Genomic DNA, 27628 nt, shown 5'->3' on the forward strand with positions numbered 1-27628 from the left:
ACCCATGCAGGGCATTTAGTAGTTCCCTTTCATCTGGAACAGTTCCTCAGCCTTTCTCTGTTTTTCATACCATGGACATTTTTGAAGAGCACAGACCAGTTGTTTTATAGACTGTTCCTCAGTTGGGGCCTGCCTGATGTTTCCTCACAGAGTCACATCTCAGCCAAAATACTGTCAAAGTGATCGGTGTCCTTCCCAGAGTATCACATCCAGAAGCACGTGTCTGTCTGCCCCTCACTGGTAATGTCCATTTTCATTACCTAGTCAAGGCATTGTCCAGTTTCTCCACTGCAGAGATAACGACTGCCCCTTGCAGCTAATAAACGCTCAGTAGGTAATTACTTTAAGACTATGTAAATATCCTGCTCCTTGTCAGACTTTCTCTCCCATAGATTCAGCGTCCATCTTCTCCAAATCCATATTTACTGTGATGGATGCAGAGTGGTGATTTTCCAGTTCCACCAGTCCATCCATGTATATCCGTCAGCATTACTATAAGGAAGACCCTCCCTTCTCCCTCCATTTTTTGTTTGTTTGTTTGTTTGTTTGTGCTGCACCGCTTGCGGTATCTTAGTTCCCCGACCAGGGACCAAACCCGGGCCCTTGACAGTGAAAGTGCCGAGTCCTAACCACTGGACCGCCAGGGAATTCCCCCTTCTCCCCCTTTTTATATACTTACCTATTTATTATTAAGGTGGTCTCATGGATTCCTACTTTATTCAGTGGGTTATAATCCTTTACTGTCCCCTTAATTTGATGCCCTAATCAGCCCATGTTTGGACAGTGGGAGCCTCTTGAAGCTGTCTCCTCTGACCTTTCAGCATTAAACTCCACAAAAAGATACACCCTGCAAGGGCTGTCTTCTCCCCGATTTATTCCATGCTGTCCACCCCCATCCCCAAACTTATAGGTAACTAACTACATCGTTTTCTGGTTCATCCTTCCTGTGTTTCCTTTTGCAAAAGTGAGGAGATACGTGCATATTTACTTATTTCCCTTTCTTACACAAATGGGAACAGACTGTTTAAACTCCTTTTCACTTTACAGTATATCCTGGAAACCACCCCACATCACCTCACACAGATCTTCCACATTCTTTTTTCTACAGCTATGTAGTACTCCATTGTGTGGGTGTATCATCGTTTATTTAGCCAGTAGCCTTGATTTGGACACTTAGGTAGTTTCCACTATTTGGTGAGTACGAATAATGCTGAATATCCTTGTGTCTGTATTTTCTTGTTGTTACTGGTGTATTTTAAGAGGAAGGCCCTAGAAATGGTACTGCTGGGTCAAAGGGTAAATACAAACCTAGTTTTGCCAGATATTGACAAATTCACCTTCCATTTTGCATTCTCACAGTGTTTAAGAGTGTCTGTTACCGCACAGCCTTGTCAACAGTATATTGTCAAGCTTTAGAATGTTTGCTAACCTCATAGATGAGAAATGGTATCTCACTAGTTTTTTCTAATAACAGCTGTATTGAGGTACAGTTCACATACCCTGCAATTCACCCATTTGAAATGTACAGTGGTTTTTAGTGTTTTCACAGAGCTGTGCCATCATCACGGTAATCAATTTTAGAACATTTTCGTCGCCCCGGAAAGAAACCCCTTACCCGTTAGCAGTCCCTCCTCATTGTCCCCTCCCCAAAGTCCCTGGCAGCCTCTCAACTCCTTCCTGACTCTAAGAAGTTCCCTATCCTGGACATTTCATATATGTGACATTAGGTCTGGCTTCTTTCATTTAGCGTTATGTTTTCAAGGTTCGTCCATGTGGTAGTGTGTGTGTCAGTACCTCATTCCTTTTTATGGCAGAACACTTCTACAATGTGGAGAGACCACATTGTGTTCATCCATTCATCAGTTGATGGGCATTTGGGTTGTTTCCGCCTTTTGGCTATTGTGAATAGTGCTGCTGTGAACATCTGTGTACAAGGTTTTTGGGTTTTTTTGTTTGTTTTTTTAATTGAAGTATAGTTGATTTACAATGTTGTGCCCATCTCTGCTGTACATCAAAGTGTCTCAGTTATACACATGTAGACATTCTTTGTTTGTATCCTTTTCCGTTATGGTTTATCACAGGGTATTGAATATAGTTCCTTGTGCTGTACAGTAGGACCTTGTTGTTTATCCATCCTGTATATGCTAGTTTACATCTGCTAACCCCAAACTCCCAGTCCTCCCCTACCTCCCCTCCCCTCGGCAACCACAAGTCTGTTCTCTAGGTCTGTGAGTCTGTTTCTGTTTTGTAGATAAGTTCATTTGTGCCATATTTTAGATTCCACATATAAGTGATATCATGTGTTATTTGTCTTTCTCTTTTTAACTTCACTTAATATGATAATCTCTAGTTGCATCCATGTTGCTGCAAATGGCATTATTTCATTCCTTTTTGAGCAGTATTCCATTGTGTGTGTGTGTGTGTATATATATATATATATATATATATATATATGTATACACACCACATCTTCTTTATCCATTCATCTGTCATTGGACATTTAGGTTGTTTCCGTGTCTTGGCTATTGTGAATAGTGCTGCTGTGAACATAGGGGTGCATGTGTCTTTCTGAATTATAGTTTTGTCCAGGTATATGCCCAGGAGTGGGATTGCTGGATCATATGGTGATTCTGTGTTTACTCTTCTGAGGAACCTCCATACTGTTCTCCATAGTGGCTGCACCAACTTACATTCCCACCAACAGTGTGGAAGGGGCTTCCCTTTTCTCCACACCCTCTCCAGCATTTGTTATTTGTAGACTTTTTAATGATGGCCATTCTGACTGGTGTGAGGTAGTGCCTCATTGTAGTTTTGATTTGCATTTCTCTCATAATTAGTGATGTCGAGCATCTTTTCATGTGCCTACTGGCCATCTGTATGTCGTCTTTGGAGAAATGTCTATTAAGCTCTTCTGCCCATTTTTTGATTGGGTTGTTTTATGTGGTTGTATGTTTTCACTTCTCTTGGGTAGATCCCTAGGAGTGGAATGACTGGGTCATATGGTAACTCCATGTTTAGTCTTTTGAAAAACTGTCAGACTGTTTTTCCAAAGTGGCTTCGACGTCTTACATTCCCACCAGCAGTGTACGAGGGTTCCAATGTCTCCGCAGCCTCAGTAACGCTTGTTGTTCTGTTTTTGATCGCAGCCATCCTAGTTGATGTTCTCAGTGTAGTTTTAATTTGCACTCTTACTATGAGTGAATTTGAGGATCTTTTCACATGTTTAAGGGCCATTTTACTATCCTTTTAGGTGAATTGTCAATTCATGTCTTTGGCTTGTTTCTATATGGGAATTTTGAACTTTTCTCCCCTCTCATTTTGAAAGTTCTCTCTATATTAGAAATATTGGTACTTTATCTGTGAGGTATGTCGCAAATATTTTCTTCTTTTGTGGTGTTTTTAGCAGCATTACTCATAATAGCCTCACACTGTGAACGGACATTTCAGATGTGGTCTATCCATTACTGGGATACTGTTCAGGCAATAAAAAGGAAGGAACTATGGATACATGCTATGACATAAATGAACTTCAAAAACCTGATGCCCAATGAAAGAAGCCAGACACAGGAGACCACATGCTATATGATGTCGTTTATATAAAATATCCAGAAAAGGCAGATATATAGAGACAGAAAGTAGAGTAGTGGTTGCCTGGCTCAGGGGATCAAAGTGCAAAATGGGATCAACAGTAAATGTGCATGAGGGTTCTTGGGTGATAAGAAGGTTCTAAACTGATTTGTGGCAGCGTCGCACAGCTTGGTAAATTTACTAAAACATCATTGAATTGTACACTTGAAATAGGTATGTTATATGATATCTAAAATATACCTCAATAAAATTAGAAAAAAAATATATTTTTAGATAGTAAAATTTATCAACCTTTTCTTTCATTGCATCTGGGTTTTGAGTCGAGTTGGGAAAGCTGTTCCCTACACTTGGGCCATTGAAGTAATTCACCCTGTTTTCTTCCAATACTTGTATGGTTTCTTTCTCTCTCTTTAAAATCTAGATCTCTCACCCATTTGGAGTTTGTTCTTGCGTGTGCTGGGAGATAAGAGATCTAGTTTTATCTTTTCCCATTTGGAGTTTGTTCTTGCGTGTGCTGGGAGATAAGGGATCTAGTTTTATCTTTTCCCAAATGGGTATCCTGTTGCCCCAACATTTATTCAAAAGTTCACCTTTGCCCAGTGATTTGAGATACCACGTCTACCATATACTAAATTTCTGTATGTACTTCAGTCTGTTTCTAGACTTTCTGTTCTATTCCATTGGTTTGTCTATCAGTGCATCAATACCATACTGTTTTTTTTACTGGAACATTTTATTTTATTTATTTTTGTGGTACACGGGCCTCTCACTGTTGTGGCCTCTCCCATTGCGGAGCACCGGCTTCAGACGCGGGCTCAGCGGCCATGGCTCACTGGCCCAGCCGCTCTGCGGCATGTGGGATCTTCCCGGACCGGGGCGTGAACCCGTGTCCCCTGCATCGGCAGGCGGACTCTCAACCACTGCGCCACCAGGGAAGCCCTATTTTTTATTCTTTTTAATAGATCTTTATTGGAGTATAATTGCTTCATAGTACTGTGTTAGTTTCTGTTGCACAACAAAGCGAATCAGCCATATGCATACACATGTCCCCATATCCCCTCCCTCTTGAGCCTCCCTCCCATCCTCCCTGTCCCCACCCCCGTAGGTCATCCGCAAAGCACCGAGCGGATCTCCCTGTGCTATGCTGCTGCTTCCCACCAGCCAACTATTTTACATTCAGTAGTGTATATATGTTGATGCTACTCTCACTTTGCCCCAGCTTCGCCCTCCCATCCCATTTCCTCAAGTCCATTTTCTGCGTCTACCTCTTTATTCCTGCCCTGCAACTAGGTTCATCAGTACCTTTTTTTTTTAGATTCCATATATATGCGTTAGCATAAACCATACTGTTTTAATCATAGAGGCTTTATGTTTTAATATCTGGTAGAGAGTTCACCCTTGTAACTTTTCCTTTTCACTGTTCTCTTAGTTTTTTATATATAAACTTCAGGATCAACCTGTCTAGCTCCATAAAAACATTTTTATTTTCATTAGGATCAGATTAAATGTGTTAATTAACTTAGGAAGAACTGACATTTTTATGATGTTGTGGGTTGAATTTTGTCCACCACAAAGATATGTTGAAGTTCTAACCCCTGGTACCACACAAGGTGACCTTATTTGGAAATAGGGTCGTTGCAGATGTAAGTAGTTAAGATGAGGTCATACTGGAGTGGGCCCAGTACTGAGGGTGGGCCCTTAGTCCAATATGACTGTTCTTATAAAAAGGAATTCTGCCTCAAGTCTAGCATAGAAATACAGGTTTGAGTTTCCAGCCTGCTGGCCTGTGCCCACAATCACATGAACCAGCTCCTTAAAATAAATGTGCATGTATATATGTGTGTGTATATGTATTTTTCATACATTCTCTGGAGCACACTGACTGATATACATGTTGTTTTTCTATTCAAAAAGATGTCTTTTCATTTGTCTATTTTTGTGTCTTTTAAGAGTGGTTCAAAATTGAAACTTGGTTTCTATAGCCATGGTTTGAGATATAACATTCTGGGCTTGTATGTTCTTTCCTTGGGTTTCTTGACAGTGCTGTTCTGCCCTCACAGTACTTTGCATATTACACATGAGAAGTCTGATGCTAGGCAAATTTTCTTATTCATATAAGTAATTTGACCTTGTGCCTGGAAGCCCTGAAGATCTTTTGTCTTAAAAGTCTAAAATTTTAATGAGATATGTCTCAGAGTTGATAGATTAGTGTCCATTTTCTGAAGTACATGGTGGGCCATTTCAATATGTAGATTTAAATTTTCTCTTATTTCTTGGATTAGAGTTTAAAAAAAGGTAATGTCACCAAAGATTAGGCATATTGAGATCATGTGCCTCCTGACATCATGAGCAAATATCAAACCAACAATTTTATAGACATTCTATAAAATCACTGGCCATTACTTTTTCAAAAGTGAACCAGTGGTCCAGTGGTTAGGACTCGGCACTTTCACTTGCTGGGGCCCCAGGTTCAATCCCTGGTCCAGTCTCTGGTTGGGGAACTGAGACTAAGGAGACAGGACAACTAAGCGAAATGCGCTCCTGAACTGCATCTGGGTCCAGTAAAAGGTCACTAGAGTAGGACAACTGACATAATTTACCAACCAAAGTTTGTTCCTATTATTTGCAACCAAGAAACTAGCCAGTACATATCAGTGGTACAATGATGGGCCCAAGCAGAGTTCCTTGAATTTGGTACTATTATTATAGTTTATATTAAGCATTAACAAACCTTTGAGCATGTTATCCCACTGAATGCTGACTTTCACAAACCTGGAGTATTACCATCCCCGTTATATAGATGAAAAACTTTGATTCAGAGAGGATTAAGGGATTTGCCCAAGATTGTTCAGCTAATAAGTGGTGAATCGGATAACTGAATTCATCTTTATTTCAGTTACAGTGCTTCTTAACTAATGCCTTTTTCTGACAACTCCTTATTTTTCCAGGAAACCACTGCGTAGTCTGTCGTGAAAAGGCTGGAAAGAAACCTACCTGAAGCCAAGGTTGGAAGGCCTGATGCCACTGCACGTTTTGGAAATTGTTGGTTGCTCACCCATTAAAAAGTAAGTTTATGGCTTCCATATTATTTGGTACTAGTGAAAATGGATTCAGGATAGCATTCCTTCACAAAAGACAGCCAAAGAAAGTAAAAAATCAATTTTCTATTATTCTTAACAGAATTAGGCTATAAGCAGCATCTACCACATGTAGAATCTCAGGTATTTTATAAACTTGGAATATTCCACCGATTAGATGTAAAGTGACTGGGTTTTCTCTTTCAGTGTCAGTGGAATAGTCTGCCATGAGCCTGACTTTCCTGCCTCTCACACAAATCTTGACATCATGATTTATGTTCCTGAACAAATTAGACTTAAGAGCAAATCATCAGCAACAGGTATAATAATCTTGGCAGAACATTTATTTTAATTAATTGCTTTCTGCCTACCACAGATGGAAGGGTGCTAATGCCATTTACCCTGTAAGGATTAGTGCTGTCATGTTGATTTTTTTTCTTCTCCTAGAACTTAGTCTCATCAGTTTTAAATTACAAAGGCACTGGTTTACTTCATATTTCATCATAACAATCTAACTTCTGTGGCAATATTTATATAATAAACTTGTGAAAGAAGAATGAATTTTAACTGCTCTGCAGCGTTGTAGATCCCTGTTCCCCAGACATAGGCCCTGTTGGGTTCCATGGGGGTCAGAGTGTTTTTGCGGAAAATGCCCTCACCCTCATAAACCTGGCAGGGGGTAGTGGTGGAGAACACTTGAATGATTTTAGGGCCATTAGTTTTTCTTTCCTGTGGAGTTATCAGCTTCACTATTTATAGTTCAGTGAGAGGCAAAAAGAAAACAAAAATTTCCTCCACTCTATGGAAGTTTAACACTGTAACTGTCAGCGGTATCCTGCAGTAGTGGTAGAAAACGCAGCTAAATAGACTCTGTCTTCTCAGGTTATTGATTTGATGTTCTTTGCAAAGAAGAGGCAGACAGAGCTAATACTAAACCCAAGTAGGGTTCAAAAAGGTGAATATTACAACTAATTGATTGTAGAGTATGAAGAACTAATAAGGTAAAGAACTAATAAGGTAAAGGCTTAAGGGATACCGTTTTAAATTCTTATAGCTTACCCAATTAGATTTTTAAACTTCAGGATTATGTAGCTAAGTTACTTCAGTATGAGAGTTGTGCTGCCCTGCCCCTGGGAAGGAAATTTAAGCCTTCCCTACCTGAAGTCTAAGTAAGTGTGAATTTATCACATATTCTGTATAAATTCAGTAACAAGCATAGTAATTGAAATGTCTTCCTCATATTGGTAATGAATCTCAGGAGGCAGTGAGAATAAACAGTTTGTGTAACAAAACAGCCAATTTTGATTAGATTAAAACCCTTTTCAGTTAGGTTTTTACAATATAAAATAGATCTAATATTGAAATGACACAAATTTGGAATCATTATTAACTTTATTTGCCACTCTTTATTATTGGTCCACTTCCACATGAAAAGCAGGGAGCATCTACTTCCACTTAGCATTCTATAGAATAACCAGAGTAACTTACAAAAGGGGAAAAATTACTGAAATCATGCCCCACGATGTCCCCCACATGTTTTTGTGTGTGTAATTACAAGCATCTATAACTCCACAAAGCTAGTTCCTGTTTACATCAATGTAGTATCTATCTTTAATATCCACACCTGACCATTCGGATCACCAAACTTTCAGAAGAGGTTAAAAAACAGCTATAGTCTGTCAATCAGATGGAAGTCCAAATCTAAGTGACTATATAAGCACATACATAGTTTAGAGCTGCTTGAAGTTAAAAACCTTTACTCGTTTCAGAGGTATTTACATTAAGACGTTCATGTTCATAGTATATAACAGTCCAATTATCACTTTCACCTGTCCTGTGTAAGGAAGTAAGTTAAGCATTCTAAGCATTTCAAATTCAGTGCATTTTCCCAACACAAACTGTCCTATATGAAATAAATATTTATTTCAGTGCATGTTTCCAAATATTAAATGGAATGAAATTAATTGTATTAAATGGTTATATCAATCATAGTATTTGAGCATCTATATCACACAGCTATAATTCGCTCTAAAAGAGCATCATCACAGGCACACAAAATAGAGAACACAAATCTGCTTTTTTATACTATCTACTTTACACACTAAAAGATTTATTATAACGAAAATTTCCAAACCCCTTTTCTAAGTTGGCATAAGGAAAGTTCATCAATCCATTCGAATCTTCTGGTTTGTCATCCTATAAATGATGCTATCATATCCAGGATCCATGTTCCAAATATTGTAAGAGGTGATAATCACAGCCAAGGCCAAGGCAATCATTATCCAAAGTATCATGTTGAAAACCACTGGATATTCAAAATTATACTTATATGCGAGGTTATAGGTACTTGATGGGTCCTTCTACAATAAAGAAATCAAGAGGGAAGAATGTTAAGTTAGGAAATTATCCCAGTTTGCTAGCTATGATTCATTTATCTAACAAACTATATTAATAAGTGGCATAAGAGCTCCTTTTATATTAGGAGGAACCAAGAAGGGGAGCCTTCACAGAGAAGGTAAGCACACTGTTTGGTGGAGGTATATATAGTGCTCCAACTGCTTGCAACGCCGATAACGTGACAGTGTAAGTATACTGTGATCCAGCCAGTTCATGCCCTGGGGAACACACTTGTAGATGTAGATGTGTACCAAGACATGTGCAAGGATATCCATCAACGGGATGGATAATCGTGGCACATCCAGTGGAACATAGAGTAGTTCAGGTCATTTTACTGCTGTATTTATCAACTTGCATGGCTCTTAAAAACAATACTGAGCCTTTGCTCAGAGTAAAATACATATAGTATGATTCTAGACAGGCGAAACCAAACATTATTTAAGGATAAATACATATGTATTAAAACTGTAAAGAAAAAGCCAGGGAATGGTTAGCCAGGGAATGGTTAACATAATATTCAGGAGAGCAATTACCTCTAGATGGGGAGGGTAAAGGAATAAGACAAGAGGGAGCTTCAGAAGAACAAGTATTCTCTTCAGCTTTATAACGTTTAATTTTTAGAATTCTTCACTAGTATTACATGTTACATACTTTGTATGCTGTGTGTGGAAGGTGTGTCCTGCCAGGGAGGCTTTACATTTGCTTCTGCTGGAGGCCACCGGTCTTACCAGCCTGGGGCTTCCTAGAACTTGCGGATAGTATAAATTTGAGCCTCAAACCCACATAAAGGTGGCCCTGTGGTTAAGGATTCCCTAAGAGACATTCCACCCCCAGCACATACCCCGACTGCACAGCCCCCAAGCTGCCTTCCTGTCTCCTTCTGCTGGCAGGCAGGCTGTTTTCTAGTCTGCCCTCACTGCGGGCACAGCCCTTTCAGGGTCCCAGCTTCACGGGGAGGCGTCAGTTCCAACTCCCCACAGAGAGCCCAGTTGCTCAGTAACCCATCTGGAAATGTTCCCAGGACAGCCTAACACAGTTCTCCAGTTCCCTTTCTTAGTTGCTCCTTAAGAGTTTCCTTTACTTTTTTGAGAGTTAAACTGCATTCAAGAGGGTGTTTACTTTTTATCCACTATTTCTAGCTCTGTAGTCGGAAAATTTCGGTTTGTCTAGCCTGCCATGCTGTCTTAAACAGAGGTCTTTCCACTCCGAAACAATCGCAAACCAGTCACATCTAGATTATCTTGAACACACTCATTACTTTTGAGCATCTCCCTCTAAGTCCCACACAGCGATTGGTAAAACAGAGGAGAGTGCGGGCTGCAAAATGGACCCAAAGAGAGCGTCCATAAACGACTGGGAATCCGCCTGCTCTGAGATGAAGCCAGCTGTAAGTAATGTTCTTGGCCGTGCGCACACACACGCTTGTTTTACTAGGGCTGGCACCCTGGCCTATGTCCTCTAAATGCTTAAAAATCAAAGCAAGATCCAGGTCAAAATTGTATTAATAGAGAGTGTACGTAGCCGGAAAATGGGAGACTGTACCACAAAGACAATGTACCTCTGAGAAAAGCAGACTCCACAAGTTGAGAGCGCCACACCACTCCCTCATGTTAACTTCTGAGGTCTCCTTGTAATACCCATATTTGAATTAGCTTATGGGCTCTGACACATTTGCTTTTATCCCTAACAAAGTCTTGCATTATCTGATTACAACCCCAAAGAACTGAGCATCACTGGCAAAACACACATACCTACGTGAATAACTACGTGAATAAGAAACCTACGATTTACTGACTGCTCATTCATACTGCCCACGAGTGATACAGGATTTAGTGGGGTTTTTAGAGTTAATCTAAAAACGTACTCACCGCTTGTTTTGCCTCAAGGATAGTCCTAGTCTTCCTCGCAAGGGATGTGTCGAACGATCTGACAGTCACTAACTCTACCACTGCATTCCCACCGTAGAGATTGTACATGTCATCTGCAAACTGAAGAGTTATTGACGTTACTATGAATCTCAAAACACATACTTATTTAAAATTTTTGTAAAGCTTCTGTGCACTACAAGAAAAAATACAATTACCTACTGGCTCATGAAATACAGTGTGTCTTAAAATAGGCAACTCTTAAAGGTTTAAACATTCAGAAAAGTGTTAAGATTCAACATATAAACGTTCAAAATAAAATTACTTCCAGAAAGGAGTAGTCACTGAATTTGTTGGTGTATAAGTTGGGGGCAGGGAAGTAGGAAAAATGAAATCTTTGTTGTCTCTGGTTGATCGCAAACATCTACAAAGATTTAACTATGAAGCCTCACTGAAGAGCTGCAGGTGAATAACGTCAAGGGCAGAAGAAAACTAGCATTTACTAGTATCTGCTAAATGTCTGGTACTGTGCTAAGTGTTCTCCTTCGGTTATTTCATAGGGATTAACGGGGACAGAGTTTCAGGGAAGCTGAAAGTTCTGGCGATGGATGGTGGTACAGTTGCCCAACAATGTGAATGTACTTAGTGCCACAGAGCTGTATATACTTAGAAATGGTTAAATGGTAAATTTATGTTAGATATATTTTACCAGAGACATCCCTGGGATTTCCCTGGTGGTCCAGTGGTTAGGACTTGGCACTTTCACTGCCGGGGCCCGGGTTCGATCCCTGGTCGAGGAACTAAGATCCTGCAAGCCGCTCGGCAAGGCCAAAAAAAAAGACAAAAGACAGACATCCCAACATACACCTGTGACCTACTCCATCCTCGGTCACTGAAATTAGAGGGCCCCTCAAAGAAGGTGAGTAAAAAGACTTCAATCAATAATTTCACTAAGCAGATTTTTCCCTAAAAGTCAAATGCTCTAACTGCTCACACCCCATTCACTGATGGTTTACCTTTTGTAGAGCATCAACAAGGATCTTAGAAGCATCTCTAAATTGTTCAGAGTCTTCCCCGTAACGTTTCCCAATTTCGTCCAAACCTGCCAGCTCCAGTGAGTATAAATCAGGAGAATGATCCTTGGCTAGATGCTTATGTCGAGACAACTTAGGAGAACAAAAGGAAATAGATGAAGTATTGTCAAACACAGCCAGTTGGAGTTTTACACCTAACTAAACTAGGCAGAAACACCCCAGGGTACCACAATAGTCTAGAACGGTGGCAAACAGAACTGGTTTACGGTGGCAAACAGAACTGGTTTAAATGGGAGTTTCTGATAAAACAAATCCAACACAAATCTCATTTTTAGGAGCAGTTATAATAAAAGCTCTTTTAAAAATTAAAAATTTCTTAGTTTAAAAACCTCAGGTACGGGCCAGGGTATGAGAGAGCAGATGGTTGGACCAGACTGATCCCAGAAGAGACGAGCCATCAGTGCTCACAGAGCAGTCACCTCCCACACCACCAGCACTACACTTCCACACTCCCCAAACCAACCCCACTGAGAGTTTGGGCAACAACTTCAGAAGACGGCACACGGGTAAGATTTTCTATTTCATCATAGGAGGGTTTTTTTAAAAAAGTCATTCACCAAAATCACCAAATATATATATATACACACACTACAGGCATATATATTCCTTTCCTGACTTGGTCGACTGCATTATTAGTCCAGACTGTTTAAGTCTTGATGTCTGACAAGAAATCAACAGGTCAGAAGCCTGTGTTCTTGGAAGATATATTAATACTATCCCTCCTAAAGGTAGAAATGCAAAGTAATTTGTTAACATGAGATGAGTTCAAACTTCCCAACACCACCGCTGATTTCTCAACTTTCATGGAATCATAAATCTAGGGCACATAAACTTTTTGACTGGTTTCACTATCATTCAAGGACTCTCTAGAAGTGTCTTCCGGAACCAGAATAAATGGAACTGAAAAATTAGACAAGCCTACTTACCAGACTTGAAATATCATGTAGCACTTGCAGTTCAGAAAGAAAAAGCAGATCAACCTGCAGAGAGCAGAAAGAAATGAGCATTATTTTATTTTATTTTATTTATTTTTTTGCGGTACGCGGGCCTCTCACTGGTGTGGCCTCTCCCGTTGCGGAGCACAGGATCCGGACGTGCAGGCTCAGCGGCCATGGCTCACGGGCCCAGCCGCTCCGCGGCATGTGGGATCTTCCCGGACCGGGCCACGAACCCGCGTCCCCTGCATCGGCAGGCGGACTCCCAACCACTGCGCCACCAGGGAAGCCCAACAGCTTTATTTTTGATAAAGCTGTGATAAAGCATCTAAACTCTAAACTGGTTTTCCCTCAGGGCATCAGAACATTCTGGCGCACTGCAACTAGGTCCTGCCAATAGCCTACTTTGCTCACATCCCTTGAAGAATAAAAGATGGTGGTCCTGGTCATCCAGAGTAGGTGAAGAAGGGAGGCTACCACAAAGGTGGCACGCCATGTGGTTAAGAGGGTGCATGAACAGGTGGTGAAGCTGGCATACAGGAGTCAAAAGTAAGGGTGGTGCCCTCCACTGTACAGTCAAGAATGAATTAGAAAAATGAGGCAACACATCAAAAGTGGCAGTGAATAATGGCTCCCACATTACCAGGTCCACACAGCTCTACCAACTAGTTACTGTGATTTCTGGCCTGTCAGGATCAATTGGTGGCAACCCTTGCGCTAGAATGTAGTGCTATTTATTACTACAGATCAGCTCAGAGTCAATTCATTCATGAGATTCATTTTTTAAAAATTACACTAAAGGAAAAAAGAATCTACTCCAAGCAATAAACTTGCAAAACTTTTCATTTTCTAAAAGGTCAAGTTTGCTCTAAAGTCAGGAGCATAAGAAATGGGAAATTACTAATGATGTTCATTTATTCATTCAATAACTGTACTACTTACTTCATTGTTCCTACTCAGAGAATTGAGGGGAAGTGAACTGAGAACAGAGTTTTCTTGAAACAGTCGATTGCGGAGCTGTCTTAGTGTTACTGAGAGATCTTCAAAAACCGAGTTTGCCTTCCCCACCATGTACACTCTCTGCAAGAATCCAAAAATTTTGTTACATTCTACAGAATAATTCCAATATACAGAGGTCTGTCAGCATTTTTCATAAATTTTCATTAAATAAAGAAAGCTTATTTTTTAAAGCATTTAAAATAAAAACTGTATCACACTTACTTCCTCACTGGGAGCCAACTGTAAAACTACAGGAGTTTCTTCAGAAAATAAGGAGTGAATGGAATTTGCAACGCTGTCAAGACTAAAAGGAACTGCCTGAAATTTAATAGTGAGATCTTAATTATTATCAGAACCAAAATGGGAAGAAAAATCATTTACATAGTATTAAAAAAAGAGCCTTAAAAAAAATGTACCAGCATTTTCTATGGAAATCAAAAAATCATATCCAAACACAAAGAGCCCTTTTGAGGGCACAAGATGATTAAAGAGCCCCCTAGTGGGCCAATGAGTTTGTGTCTCCAAATGTGCCTATATGAGAAAAAACGTGCAAAATAAAGGACAAAACATTACCTTCCACAAACGACCATTTTCTGGTGGTCATTCAGGTATTTTAAGCAGCAATACATCTGGTTTCAATATTGATAAAATGTGCCACAGTGAATGTATATTCTACAATAATGATAATGTATTAACTTGCATTTAAGAGAAGGTCAAAGGAATTTGAAGACTTGAATATAATTGAAAGAGACCATTTTTCATTTCAGAATTTTAAAAATGTTTATAAGATGTAGGGTTTGGTCTTCAGATAGACTGAAGACTCAGGCAAGGCATAAAGTATGTCACAAGAATTCTGAATGTGAAATTTATCTTGGGAACACATGATATTAATAAACCGAAATAGCTAATTGTGATAAAAATGTACTTTTTTCCGTGAATTTATTATTAAAGTGAAACATACACATAATATGGTGCACAGGTCTTGGAGTCAAAGCTCAAGGAATATTTACAAATGGATATGCTCATATAAGCCAACCAGAGCAAAACAAAACATCAGCGCCCTACAAGCCTCTCTCCCCACTCCCTTCACCCCCAGGGGTAACCAAAATTCTGACGTCTATTCCCATAGACCTGTTTTTGCCCCACATTATTTTTTAAAATAAATTATGGTAATTTTCCCCTCAAAAACTTATTTTATTCTTAATATTATTACAACAAGCAGTACAGTAGTAATGTTTTTGTTTTAATGGAGATTTCGTACAGTGATTTTTTCCCCCCAGTAATTGCCTTTACTATTATTAAAAGGTTCATGTGTATAAGTAGCTCGTTAACGTGGGCCAGGCAGAAATAAATGTGATTAATAAACGTGAAGTGTAATCTATTTTTACTCTTACACAAGATGCATATTAACTCTTCCCCAAATTCTCTTAAAATAAGTTAATGAGTAACTGAAGAAGGGGAAGAGTTCCAGCTTGCAAAAGCATCCTGTTACAAGCTCCCTGAGTCAGCCACAAGCGCTCCTCCTTTTGCAAGCACACACTTCACTTCCTTGGGCTTTGGAAGGAATACGAGAACATGTAACAAACTCTCCAGCCTCATTTCACCTCAGTGGCACACACAGCAGGAAAGTTGAAGATTAAAGGTAACGTGTCCCTAGCAATCAAATTGGAGAAGCTACTGAGTCAGGTGAGCGCCAAACTGTGAAGGAAAAGAAAAAATTATATAGACTGCTATACTATAAAAGGAAAAAAGGTCACGCTTAAAATCCCATGACTGTTTTCTTCTACTACATTATAAGGATACACGTTTGTCCTGGGAAAAATGTAAATTCTGTATCTACAGGACTTGAAAATCTAATGATAACAGCTAGCTAATCAAATAGAAGCTTTAGTGGAATTCTAAGGCTTTTTTTTGGGGGGGGGGTGATTTTTCCTCAGAGCTTTGTATCTTTCCACCTACTGCCACTAAAAGGATTAGAAGCAGTCAGTCAGGGTCAAGCAATAACATGACCTCTTTTTAAATGTTTAGTTTTGGATTGTAGGCTAATGAAAATCTTAATGGCATATTGGGTTTTTAATATACTTTATTTTTTGGCTGTGCTGTGTGGCCTATGGGATCGTAGTTTCCTGACCACGGATGGAACCTGTGCCCCCTGCAGTGGAAGCGCGGCGTCTTAACCACTGGACCAGGGACGTCCCATATATACATTTTGTTTTGTTTTGTTTGCCTTTTTTGCGGTACGCAGGCCTCTCACCGCTGTGGCCTCTCCCGCTGCGGAGCGCAGGCTCAGCGGCCATGGCTCACAGGCCCAGCCGCTCCGCGGCATGTGGGATCCTCCCGGACTGGGGCACGAACCCGTGTCCCCTGCATCAGCAGGCAGACTCTCAACCACTGCGCCACCAGGGAAGCCCCCATATATACGGTTTTAAAAGAGATCTTCTACAGTGATTTTCACAGAAATCACATAACAAGCTACTTAGTAATCTTTGCGAAGACTAAAAGTATCTTTTTCACGTCTTGCATTTTTATTGTTCCCTTCCTTCCATTTACTCTGAAATTCTTCTGGTTTCTTTAGCTCATTAATTTCCAATCTTTTAAATTATCTAACATGTGCCTGTAGGGTTAGAAATTTTCCTGCTTCTTACCACTTTAGCTGTGCCCCACAATTTTTAAATATATGGCACATTTGTGATATTCAGTTCCAAATAGTTTCAACACTTCCACCATAATTTTCTCCTCAACCAATGAATTATTTAGGACTGTGTCTATTCCAGCTATCTTTTCTTGTTGGCTTTTTAAAAATTAATTTTTAAGAGTTATATATATACATGCGGTTTAAAGAGACAATTATCTAAGACTTTCTATGGAAGGTAAGTTTGCGCATCCATTTCCTATTTCTATGAGGTACTTTCTTTCCTCCCCCATCTTTTTTCTTCCTCACTTCGAGTTAGTTTTTCCAGTTTTATTGAGATACCGTTAACATACATCACTGTGTAAGTTTTAAGGTATACAACATGATGGTTTGACTTACATATACTGTGAAATGATTACTGCAATAAGTTTAGTGAACATCCATCATCTCATATAGATACAAAAAAAAGAGAAAGCAAAAAAGAAAATTTTTTTCCTTGTGATAACTTAGAATTTACCCTCTTGACAACTTTCACATGTATCACACAGCAGTGTTAACTACAGTCATCATGCTGACTGAACATTACATCCTTAGTACCTATTTATAGCACTCACCTTCAAATCTTTTGTTTCCTTTTCTTTTTACCACCACCTCTAAATGTTTATACTACTCCGTCTTGATTTTTTAATTTTAGGCATTATGTATTTATCGCCCATTATAGAAAATGAGGATCTAGCTCCCCCACATTACCAACCACAGCCCTATCCCCTTACAAGCACTCTCTCTCTCCACCCTCCCAATAGTTATAATTTTCATTTCTGTATCATTTTATTATAACTACTTAAACAATATTCTCAGCCTAGCTTCATACTATGCAATTCCTGCTTTTCCTTTCTTGCGCTTCTGGTCCCTAATGGCAATGATGAGAAATCTGCTACCATTTTGCTCTCATTCCTTTGTCATGACAGCGTCTTTTCTCTCTGGCAAGATTATTAGCGTCCGCGTCCTTGACAGTTCTTCAATTTCACTATATTTAGGTGCTGATTTGGCTTTAGTCTACCTCAGTGTGCTCTAAACCTGAGGAGTCGTTCTTGTGTTTGTTTCTACCATTTCCAAGCATTTTTTAAGGTATCATTTGTTACTGTATTCAGATTTAACTGCATTGTGGTCAGAGAGGGTGGTTTATATGATACTGATTATTATCCATTGAGATTTGCCTTGTGGCCTAGTACATGGTCATTTTTTGTAAGCAAGTCATGTGTGCTTGGAGATAATCTATACTAGACCACAGGAAAAGTGTGAAACATGCCCCACCACCAAAATCAACATCATATAGACCAGTGTTACAATGCAGTGAAATTAGAAACTGAAAAATCAAAACTTATTTTGAAAGAACCCATATGTTACAACACTTCTAAATAACTCATGGGTTAAAGAAATCAGTATATCAGTATAAATTACAAAATATTTTTAAGTGAAAATGAAAGCACCACATATCAAAAATATCTTTTAACTGCCTCTGGTTTCTATCCCTTCCTTTAACTCTTTCACAATTTTAATGTATGTATTTTTAAATCTCTTTTTGAGGCTGGTCTGTTATCTGCAGTAGTTCTAGGGGGATGAATTCTGTTTGTCGCACCTGCTGACTTTCTCATGGCGTTTTTTTCCTTCAAGTGTTTGGTAAATTCAACTCCTCTTCGATTCTTTTTTACCGAGGAGCCCTGGGCTGGGGAGGTGTCTGTGTGGGGTGGACTGTGTGAATCTGGAGCATGTGACTGCACAGCACAAGCCCATAGTTCCGATTTCTCTTAGGGGGGCTCTTTGGGCCCCACAGCTAAGGGTGGCAACCCAGCTCCTTCATGGTAGCCCTGGGGCAGCTGGGGTTTTAATAGTCCTCCTTTCAAGAGAACAAGACAGCATTTTATAGCCCCAGGCTTTCTGTAGGGAACACAATTTCACCTTCAGCTCCTGCTCACCACTGTGGCTTTTGAATTCTCTATTCATATCTGGCACCTGTGTGTACCCCTTGCTTGCTTTCGAGTTTAGTGATACATGTAAAGATGTTTGGTGACTTCTATATGCTTACAGTAGAAGGACGGCCTCTCACAACAGCTCAGTCAGCCATATTGCCTGAAAGGCCAGTGAAGGGATAAGTGAGCCAGCAAAACTGCCTCCAGTCTCCTTCTTACACAAAAATGATAAAATTCTGAAGGGAAGGTGACAAAATAATGCCCTAGAAAATGTCAGCAGGTTACACCCTCAACTGGTTTCTCTTTTTTGAGCCTCTGACTATTCTGAGAGCGGGCCAATTTCTCTACCTGTTACCTTAGAAAGTATTCTCATCCATGGCAAACAGCCAAGTCTCAATAAATTTACAACCATCATATAATTAAAAAAAAATTATCAGTGCATTAAAAAAAAAAACACGAGTGCTTAGAACACAATCCATAATGACAGCTGACAAAACAAAATTTTAAATGCATCCCTTTAATTCTTTATAATAAATACTCACATTTTCCAAAGGGTACGAAATGACACTGCCTGGGGGTAGAGCAAGCTTGTCCACTCCCTTCACCATCACCATAACGGTAGCCCGAGGACGGTGGAATAGGTTACCCACTGCGAGTCCCGGCCAAGAAAGGTCCTACACATTGAAAAGTGTGAAACTGTCCCAATTATCAACTCAGGAAACCATTTCCCTAATAACATCTAACAAGCAGAATTACGGGGTACTGGGATGACACTGGCAATGAAAACTCACACGGACAGCAAATGTCTTATTTAAAGCAGTAGTTGCAATCTCCTAATTGAGGATGCTGATTTCGTTTTCTTAAACTTCTACAGACTTGAAACAATAAAGTCTAATAATAAGTCATCTCAAACCTTCTGTGGAAAAAAGCAGGCAAATAAACAAAATGTAGGTACTTTTCAAATTCCAGATTACAAAACATTCTCTTTTCCATATAACCATGGACATTTTCTTCCCTCACATCATTCTTTGCCCTTACCTACAGCATCACTTTTCTTTCACAGTGACACAGCAAGGCTACCATTACAACATTCTCTTTAGACTAAGTGCTTTATAAATAAAATTCCTGCTGAAAGTAACTCTCAGTAGTTGATTAATAATTATTTCTAAAGGTTACTTTGACAGCCATTTGTAGTCAAAATTAAGTTTGTAAAGAACTAGGTACAAATTTCATCCTTAAATGTAAACAACCCATCAGGTTCACGCAAGGAACGCGGGGGCTCCACCCAAAGGCCCAGCAGTGGCAGCTCCCGTGCATTGCTTCTGGTTTCAAGGGCACTCAGCACCTAGGAAGAATGTTCCTTTGAGTGATTGATGATATCTAGAGACCACCTCAAAAGCACCAAGTTTAAAGTGGGAGGAGACAGGAAGATAGAGCAAACTCCATCTCCTTTCTTCCAGCCCCGAGCTTTATAAAATGTCTCATACTGACGGGACCTAGGCCCCCTACGCAACAATCATGTAAGCAGCCAGTTATTACAAAAGGTTATGGCTACTGACCACACTATTTTCCTAAATTCAGGTAAGATGCATATACATTTTATCATTCGTAAAAAATTGCAATGGACTGAATGTACGTGTCTCCTCAAAATTCATATTGCAAAATCCTAATCCCTCCAGTATGACGGTATTAGGAGTAGGGGCCTTAGGGAGGTAACTACATTATGAGGACGGAATCCTCGTGAATGAGCTTAGAGCGCCCTTATAGAGGGGACCCCAGAGGGCTCTCTCCGGCTCTCTCCACCATGTGAGGGTACGACAAGAAGTTGGCAGTCTGCAGCCCAGAGAGGGCCTTCACCAGAACCCTACCATGCTGGCACCCTGATGGCAGACTTCCAGCCCCTGGAACTGTGAGAAATAAATGTTTATAAAGCAGCCAGTCTATGGTACTTTGTAATAGCAGCCTGAACCAAGACACAAATCTATCACGTGTACTGGAAAAACACAATAAAATTATACATCCTATTAATAGTAGGACAGATGCATTCTCTTATATAACAAAGAACGTCACTACTATGAATAAACGATTACATGGTTAATCTTTTATAATGATTTGTTTTCATAACCGAGCTTCGAACACTTATCCAAAATCTCCCTGACTACAAATAAGCTTTTTCCTTTTGTGACCGGGACCTATGTTTGCCCGTTGCTTTCCTGGCATATTAGCAGAAATCAACAAAAATGCTTGCACAAGCAGCTCCAGATATTTTTTTAAAATACACATACTTCTTTCACAGAGAAGCCCATGGACAATGCAGCCACGTCTGGGATACGCTCTCCTGGTATGGGCCAATTTCCATCCCGGAAAACAACAGACCCTGGTGATCTTAATACACTGAACTCGTTCCCTAAGACACCTGAAAGGAAAACAGATTAATAAATGATCACCATCATAAATCTTTTGTACCCACATTGAAAATTATTAAATATAATACATACTTTCCCATTCTCCATTGACTTTAGCATACTAAATTTTGATTGGACAAAATGCTAAAACCTAAACATCAACAAATTCTTTTTCAAAGTATCACTGTAAGAATTTACGTCCATACATTCTGCTGTAACAAAGTTACAACTATGAAACAAGATTCTCCTAATGATCTAGGTGCCTTCCTACAGATGGCCCTTAAACAGGGGCATGTGGCAATTTGGCAAGAATTAGAAATCAGCAGCATTTCTCCACATTTTTAAAGAACCAAAACCAAAACCTTGGCCCAGACCAGAAAGGAAGAAAAGAAACTTGAAATCTGTAAATTATTTCTACCATCGAGGGCTTCCCTGATGGCTCAGTGGTTAGGAATCCGCCTGCCAATGCAGGGGACACGGGCTCGAGCCCTGCTCCAGGAGGATCCCACATGCCGCGGAGCGACTGAGCCTGCGCTCTAGAGCCCACGAGCCGCAACTACTGAGCCCACGTGCCACAACTGCTGGAGCCTGCGTGCCTAGAGCCCGTGCTCCGCAACAAGAGAAGCCACTGCAACGAGAAGCCCACACACCACAACGAGGAGTAGACCCCACTCACCGCAACTAGAGAAAGCCCGCGCACAGCCACGAAGACCCAACACAGCCTTAAATAAACAAATATTTCTACCATCGATCCTCTCTTGAAAATGCAAATTCATAAAATTCCTAGTATATCACGCCAAAACTTCAGCAGGTTAGTATATCTTAGGATAGATCATAGCTTCCCTTATGTCCCACAGGTAAAGCTATTGAAATGAGTTCTGTCAAATGGGGGGGTCCACGTTACCAGTCAGAATGTAAAATACTTCAGACTCTAGAAACAAAGTCCAGGACATAGTTTTTCCAAGGCACATATCAAGAGGCTGAGAAAAGGTATTCTGTAATAATAAAATCAACTAGTCTAGGGGTATGGGGCCTGGGATTAAGAGGTGAGAATGAGAATCAAGGGACTATGTTATAGGCCCTCCAAGGCTAAGGATGAGGTATCTTGCTTCTTCACCCATCGTGAGTTAACCCAATGATGTCTAGATTACACAAGGACAAGTAACTAATGGAAACTTTCGAGTTCCTATGAAAAGATTAGTTCCAAGTCCAAAACAAATCATGGTCATGCCTAGTACAGGAAAATTAGACTTTAACAAAGCATCACTGTTACTCTCTTGACCTAAGGAAAGTACCACTTACAGGCTATGGGAATAACGTTGGAAGCAACAGTAAATGTTTTGGTGTTGCAGTATTGACAGTAAATAAAAGGCCTCAGGATGGTGCTGATACAACATGAAGAGTTACGAGTTTCATTCAGCACAGCCACTAGAGCAGGAATTTCCAAACTGCTCTACCCGAAGGCAGACAAAAATTAGCAGGATGGAATGGCAGTTTGTAAATGACAGACATCTTGCTTCGCTGAAGTAGTAGTTAACTGCAAACTCTAAGGAAAACGGGGCAGCAAGGAAGGCATACTTTCTGAATACCATACACACTTAAAGAACAATATCTGGATCTGGAGATTGCCTTGTTTGAGATGCAGCCCTACTCACTCGACCCCAGCAGAGCTCTACTAAATTACTTTGCCTCAACTTTATAGTTAGAATCCACTTCCACACCTGTACAACAGTCCTTCAGCAGCCTAGAGCTTCAGAAAACCTTACAAGGACTCCTATACTGAGAAACTGCTGCTTCACGCAGGCATCTCCGGGATACCTGAAAGAAAGTCACCCATCCTCTACCTGAATGTGACCAGTGAATGGGGATGCCACCTCAGCGCCACGTTTGCCAGCAATCATCTCCATTGTCCCAACATTCTAACCCTTTAAAAAGTTTAAGAAGTTGGCTTCCTAACTTCTCTCAACTTCCAGTTTTATCACTCCCAACTCAGTCTCACCAGATAACCTCATCTCCAGCTTCAAGAGAAAGCACAGGAATTCCTCCAGCTTCCTGCTTCCTCTCCCCATCACAAGTTTATCTGCACAAGCCCCTATCCTTATCTCCTCTCCTTCCAGGTGCTGGCAGGGATGTCCCTCCTCCGGTTGAAAATATCCCATGGTTCAGCCTTCAAGGGACCTTCATTCATTCACCTACTGAATTATTCATTCAGGGTTTATTAAGTCTGTATTCTGGAAGAGAGGATGTATCAGGAGTTAGGTGGCTATATGGTTTGGGGCATACGAAGCTGGCCCTGTACAAAAGAGCTCCACGAGGGCAGAGGTTTCAGTCTGTCTTGTTCACACAATATCCCCAGGGCTGAAAACGGTGCCTGGCACACCGGTGCTCAATAGATACTTGTTGATTGAATGAATGAAGCCACATGTTGCACTAGCCCTTTCCCCTCTCAACTGGCTCTTTCGCTTCAGCATAAAAATACGCGTAGGGTGCTCCCATTCTAAAATCCAAACCACAAAACCCTTCCTTTGGTCCTACCAGCCTCCACCTACTTCTGCTTCCCTTCAGACGAAGAATCCTGGAAGAGTTGTCAGCCATCACTGGCTCTGCTACTTCTTCATCTCCTGTTTGCTACCTAACCCACAGCTTCTGACCCCACCATGCCACTGAAATGACTCACCAAATCCCAAAGACAATTTTCAGCCCTCAATGTATGTAACTTCCCAAAGCAACTGATACTGACAACCCCTTCCTTGAAACTCTCCTGCCTTGGCCTCCATAAGCCCGGGCCCCTGGTTTTCCTTCCAATCCCTCCGGCTACTTTTCTCCTCCGTTTCTTCCCCTTCCCATCCTTTAAAGCAGTGACGTCCAAACTTTTGAGATTTCAACCCTTTCAGTATAAAGTTTGAAAGTATTCCCAATATACATATATTTACTTATAAAGTATACATTTCTAGTATAAAATGTATATTCATAATATATTACAGAACACACAAAATAAATAGAAATTTTTTAAAAGGATGACACACCTTAGTATTCTTCCCAATTTAATCATGAGAAAATAGCAGACAAGCCCAAATTGAGGGACAGTCTACAAAAATATCTGACCATTACTATAAAAAAAAAGAAAGAGAGAGAAAATAAAAGACAAATGGAATTTCCAGTACATTCTTCTGGCATCCCAATATCACTGGGCACACTCCACTTTGGAGATCTGCAGCTCCATTTCTGACCCTCACTGCTTTCTATTCTACACTGTTCTACAATGGAGTCTCCCCCTGGCTGAGCCCATCTACTCCTTAAGACTGCAAGCACCAAAAACACACTAATGGCTCCCAGATTTTTATATTCAGCTTAGATTTCCCTTGAACCTTAGGCCTACATACCCCACAGTCAGCTGAGCGTCTCCTTCTAAGTCCCACGGGTCCTTCAAACTCAACAGGTTCAGAACTGAATTCACCATTTTTCCATACACGCCTCCTACATTCTCTGTATCAAAGGATGACACCACCTTCCACCCAGCTGCTTGAATTAGTCATCTTTAAATCCTTCCTCAGCACCACAGCTAATCAACCAATGAATTCTGTCCATCTTTTGTTCTTCTTCTTATCTCACAACCCTTTCCCCTCCATGCCCAGGGTCCTCATCAGGCCCTCCCCACTTCAGGCCCTCCCGAGGCTTGACAGAACTGGCCGCCTTATGACCTGTCATGCCACTCTCAGATCCAGCCTTCCCAGCACCTTTTCAAACTACAGATCTGAACATTCACCCTGCAGCTCAACCACCTTCACTCGATGCCCGGAGTCTTTGAAACAAAATCCAAAATGTAACACCCAAAGCACTTCACCACCCTTCCTTTTGGGATCTCCCCAACTTAACCCCTATGCGTTTCAGCTCCACCAAACTATTCGCTCTTTTGCTCTCACACCTCTGTGCTTTTCTTCCCACCCCAACCTTTCACACATTTGCCGGTGAGGCACCCTGCCGAGGGAAATTTCCCCCCCCCGCCTCCCCAGTCTGAGAGAGAGGTTAAGAATCCTTCCCCTCTTTGGGAACTCCCCACCATACTATGCTGTCATCTATGAATGGGGATGGAATCAACAAGTGAAAAAATAAACAGGTCCTACTTTTGACCTCTGGGGCATCAGTGACCAAACTGAATCCCTCTTCAACGTGACATCCCTTCAAATTCCATGTGTTCACCCTTGGCCTTTTCTCTCCAAGCTAAACATCTGAATTTTTTTCAAATACTCCTCATGACCTGGTATTCATAACCCTAGATCCCTTCCCCTGGTCTCTGGTTTGGTAACACCATTGTAAAGGACTTATATATATTTTTCTCAAATAGAGAAGTCAGATCTCTTAAAGATGTTTTCCATTAAATCACATTTAGTCATTGTGGAAAATAGTAATTTCACCTCATCTGACAAGAGCATGCAGTGCAGAAGCTGACAGGATCAGATTCTTGATCTGTATGAACTAGACTATTATAGTTAGGAAAGCAGGTTCAAACCATATACAGAAGCAATTATTTTGCCTCAGACCAAAACCTAACAAAAACCCCTAAACCTCACTGAATCAAAATAATATCAATCATAACATTAAAACATGGAATTTCAGCGAGATGTTCAGTTAAATCACAGTATCAGAAGGAAGATCTTTAAATTTCAAAAACGGAATTTAAAAACTTAAAAAATTCCCCCAAAGAAATTGAGTAGATAGATCAGAACGACCTTGACAGAGCCAGAGACGAAAGGTACAACACAACCTTAAAATTTGGGGGTCACTAAAGTAAGTGTAACTATCATCAACACACAATACTGGGCACCTCCAAGGATGGAGAAAACCTGCAGGTTTCAAAAACATCAAAGGTCTGTACCTTCATGTAGAGTTAAACCACCATTCCCAAAGTGGGGCATCTCAGCACCTCACAGAGCAGCGGCACAGGCGCCCTACAGATTTTTAACGTCTAGCTTTTGAATCGACACACTGGGGAACAGGGACCCATTCCTCCAAACTGTTCTCAACTCGGCCTCTTGTTCACCACTGGGCCCCCAGTCCCTGCCCCCATCATTCCCACATTCTCACACCTGTGCCACGACATGTATAATGGGAAAGGCCCACACTTTGGAACCAGCTGATCTGAGTTCAATTCCAGCTTTGCGGCTTACTACTTGTGTGCTGTTTGGGTAATTTGTCTAGGCTTGACCACTCTGTAAAACGAGGGTGATATCCTCTTCTAAGGATTGGTGTAAAATTAACCGAATTACATGATGCACGGTAAGAGGCCAATTATGAGCTGACTTGCATTCCCCTTGTTGAATGCTAGGGAACCTAGGTTCCACGGAGAAAACTACCATTTTTTGACATGTGACCCTAAGAACGTGACTCACATCTTAGTTTCCAAATCCTTAAAATTGGGAACTATTGCAAACTACTGAGAGGAACTTTAAATTCTCCTTGAGAAATAATCATACAAAAACAATTACTCCACCTCCAACTTCCGTATCCTGAAACACTGGGGGGAGTGGGAAGATTTCACCAATTACTGATGATAACCGCTAGAAATGAAGACACCAGAAAAATGCAAAGAAAAGCAGCAGCTAATGGCAACTGAGAAGTCTGCCTTCACTTCTTCGCAGAGGGCTGCAGTTCAACAGTTGACTGAGAAATGCATCCCCGTCCTCCGAAGCGCCTCCCGAGCCGGAAGAGGCTGGAGCAAGACAGGCGGACGCGCCTTTCTTGAAGAGGCAAAGGGTGGAGGCCGGCTCAGGTGCCCCCACGCAGCCCAGCCCCGCCCGGCCCCAGCAAGCCCGCCAGGCCGCGCCGCCACAGGCCGGCCCGGAGAGAAGGCGGAGAAGGAGGCGGCTGGGCCGAGGCCATCGCCAGCTGCCCGCACTGCGGCATCCGCCCCACTGCCGCCCACCCGCGGCCGCCCCCGAGTCCCGCGGCCCGGGGCCTTACCCGCCACCAAGAAGGACAAGAGCACGACGAGCACAGCCATGGTTCCGCGGCGGCCGCAGCAGTGCAGGGCGACACAGAGCTGGCCGGCGGGACGCCAGCGACCACCGCCGCACGAGTGGTTGACGAGCTCGGGCTCGCCCCGACTCCCTAAGCCCGCCCCGTCCTCGCCTCCTCTGGGACGGCCGCAGCCTTCTCCACCAATCGCCAGCTACGCCGCGGCCTGCGGAAGAGACGAAGCCCGGGAAACGTTAGTGTCATGGGCGGAGCCTAACGTGATGGATGGAAGGCCCTGCCAATGGCAGGCAGCGATCAAAGAGCCGGGGAGTTCCTCTCCTGGCCCGTGACGAACGGTCACGGGATGGAGGGTAGGGCGGGTGGTCGGGGGCTGGGGGGATGACGAAACCTGTCGAGGGGTCCAGAGAGCCCACAGGGTGGGGCTGCCTCCCGGGTGCGGACCCTTTCGCCAGTCTCGAGCGACGGTCTCCAACCAGGGTGTCTGTCTGTCCCGGTCGCGTGGCCTCGCCCCGCTACGGGTGCAGCTGTGGAAGCTGCAGGGCTGGTTTGGGTTTCGCTATGACAATTACACAGATGCTGAGCACCTGCTGGGAGGAAGCCAGGCGCTTCGGGAAACCCCTGCACTCCAAGTAGGGGTGCTAGATAAACTACAGGACGCCCAGTTACGTTTGAATTTCAGATAAACAGCGA

General features: G+C 41.6%; 1 protein-coding gene across 2 annotated transcripts; it reads right to left on the reverse strand.

The window, feature by feature from the left end:
• Positions 1-8038: 8038 nt before the first annotated feature.
• ATP6AP2 (ATPase H+ transporting accessory protein 2) lies at positions 8039-27083 on the reverse strand. 2 transcript variants are annotated; one of them, XM_067724197.1, is made up of 9 exons: positions 26924-27083; positions 20843-20973; positions 19100-19231; positions 14178-14273; positions 13899-14036; positions 12948-13001; positions 11944-12093; positions 10931-11050; positions 8039-9025 (listed from the first exon to the last, which is right to left on the reverse strand). In XM_067724197.1, exons 1-9 carry the CDS (start codon positions 26961-26963, stop codon positions 8831-8833), a joined length of 1056 nt encoding a protein of 351 aa, XP_067580298.1. In that variant the 5' UTR covers positions 26964-27083; the 3' UTR covers positions 8039-8830. The 2 variants fall into 2 exon arrangements, with proteins under 2 accessions (XP_067580298.1, XP_067580299.1); XM_067724198.1 differs by lacking the exon at positions 19100-19231.
• Positions 27084-27628: the final 545 nt, after the last annotated feature.

The sequence above is a fragment of the Pseudorca crassidens genome, chromosome X (assembly GCF_039906515.1).
Source record: "Pseudorca crassidens isolate mPseCra1 chromosome X, mPseCra1.hap1, whole genome shotgun sequence".
NCBI classification, from domain to species: domain Eukaryota; kingdom Metazoa; phylum Chordata; class Mammalia; order Artiodactyla; family Delphinidae; genus Pseudorca; species Pseudorca crassidens.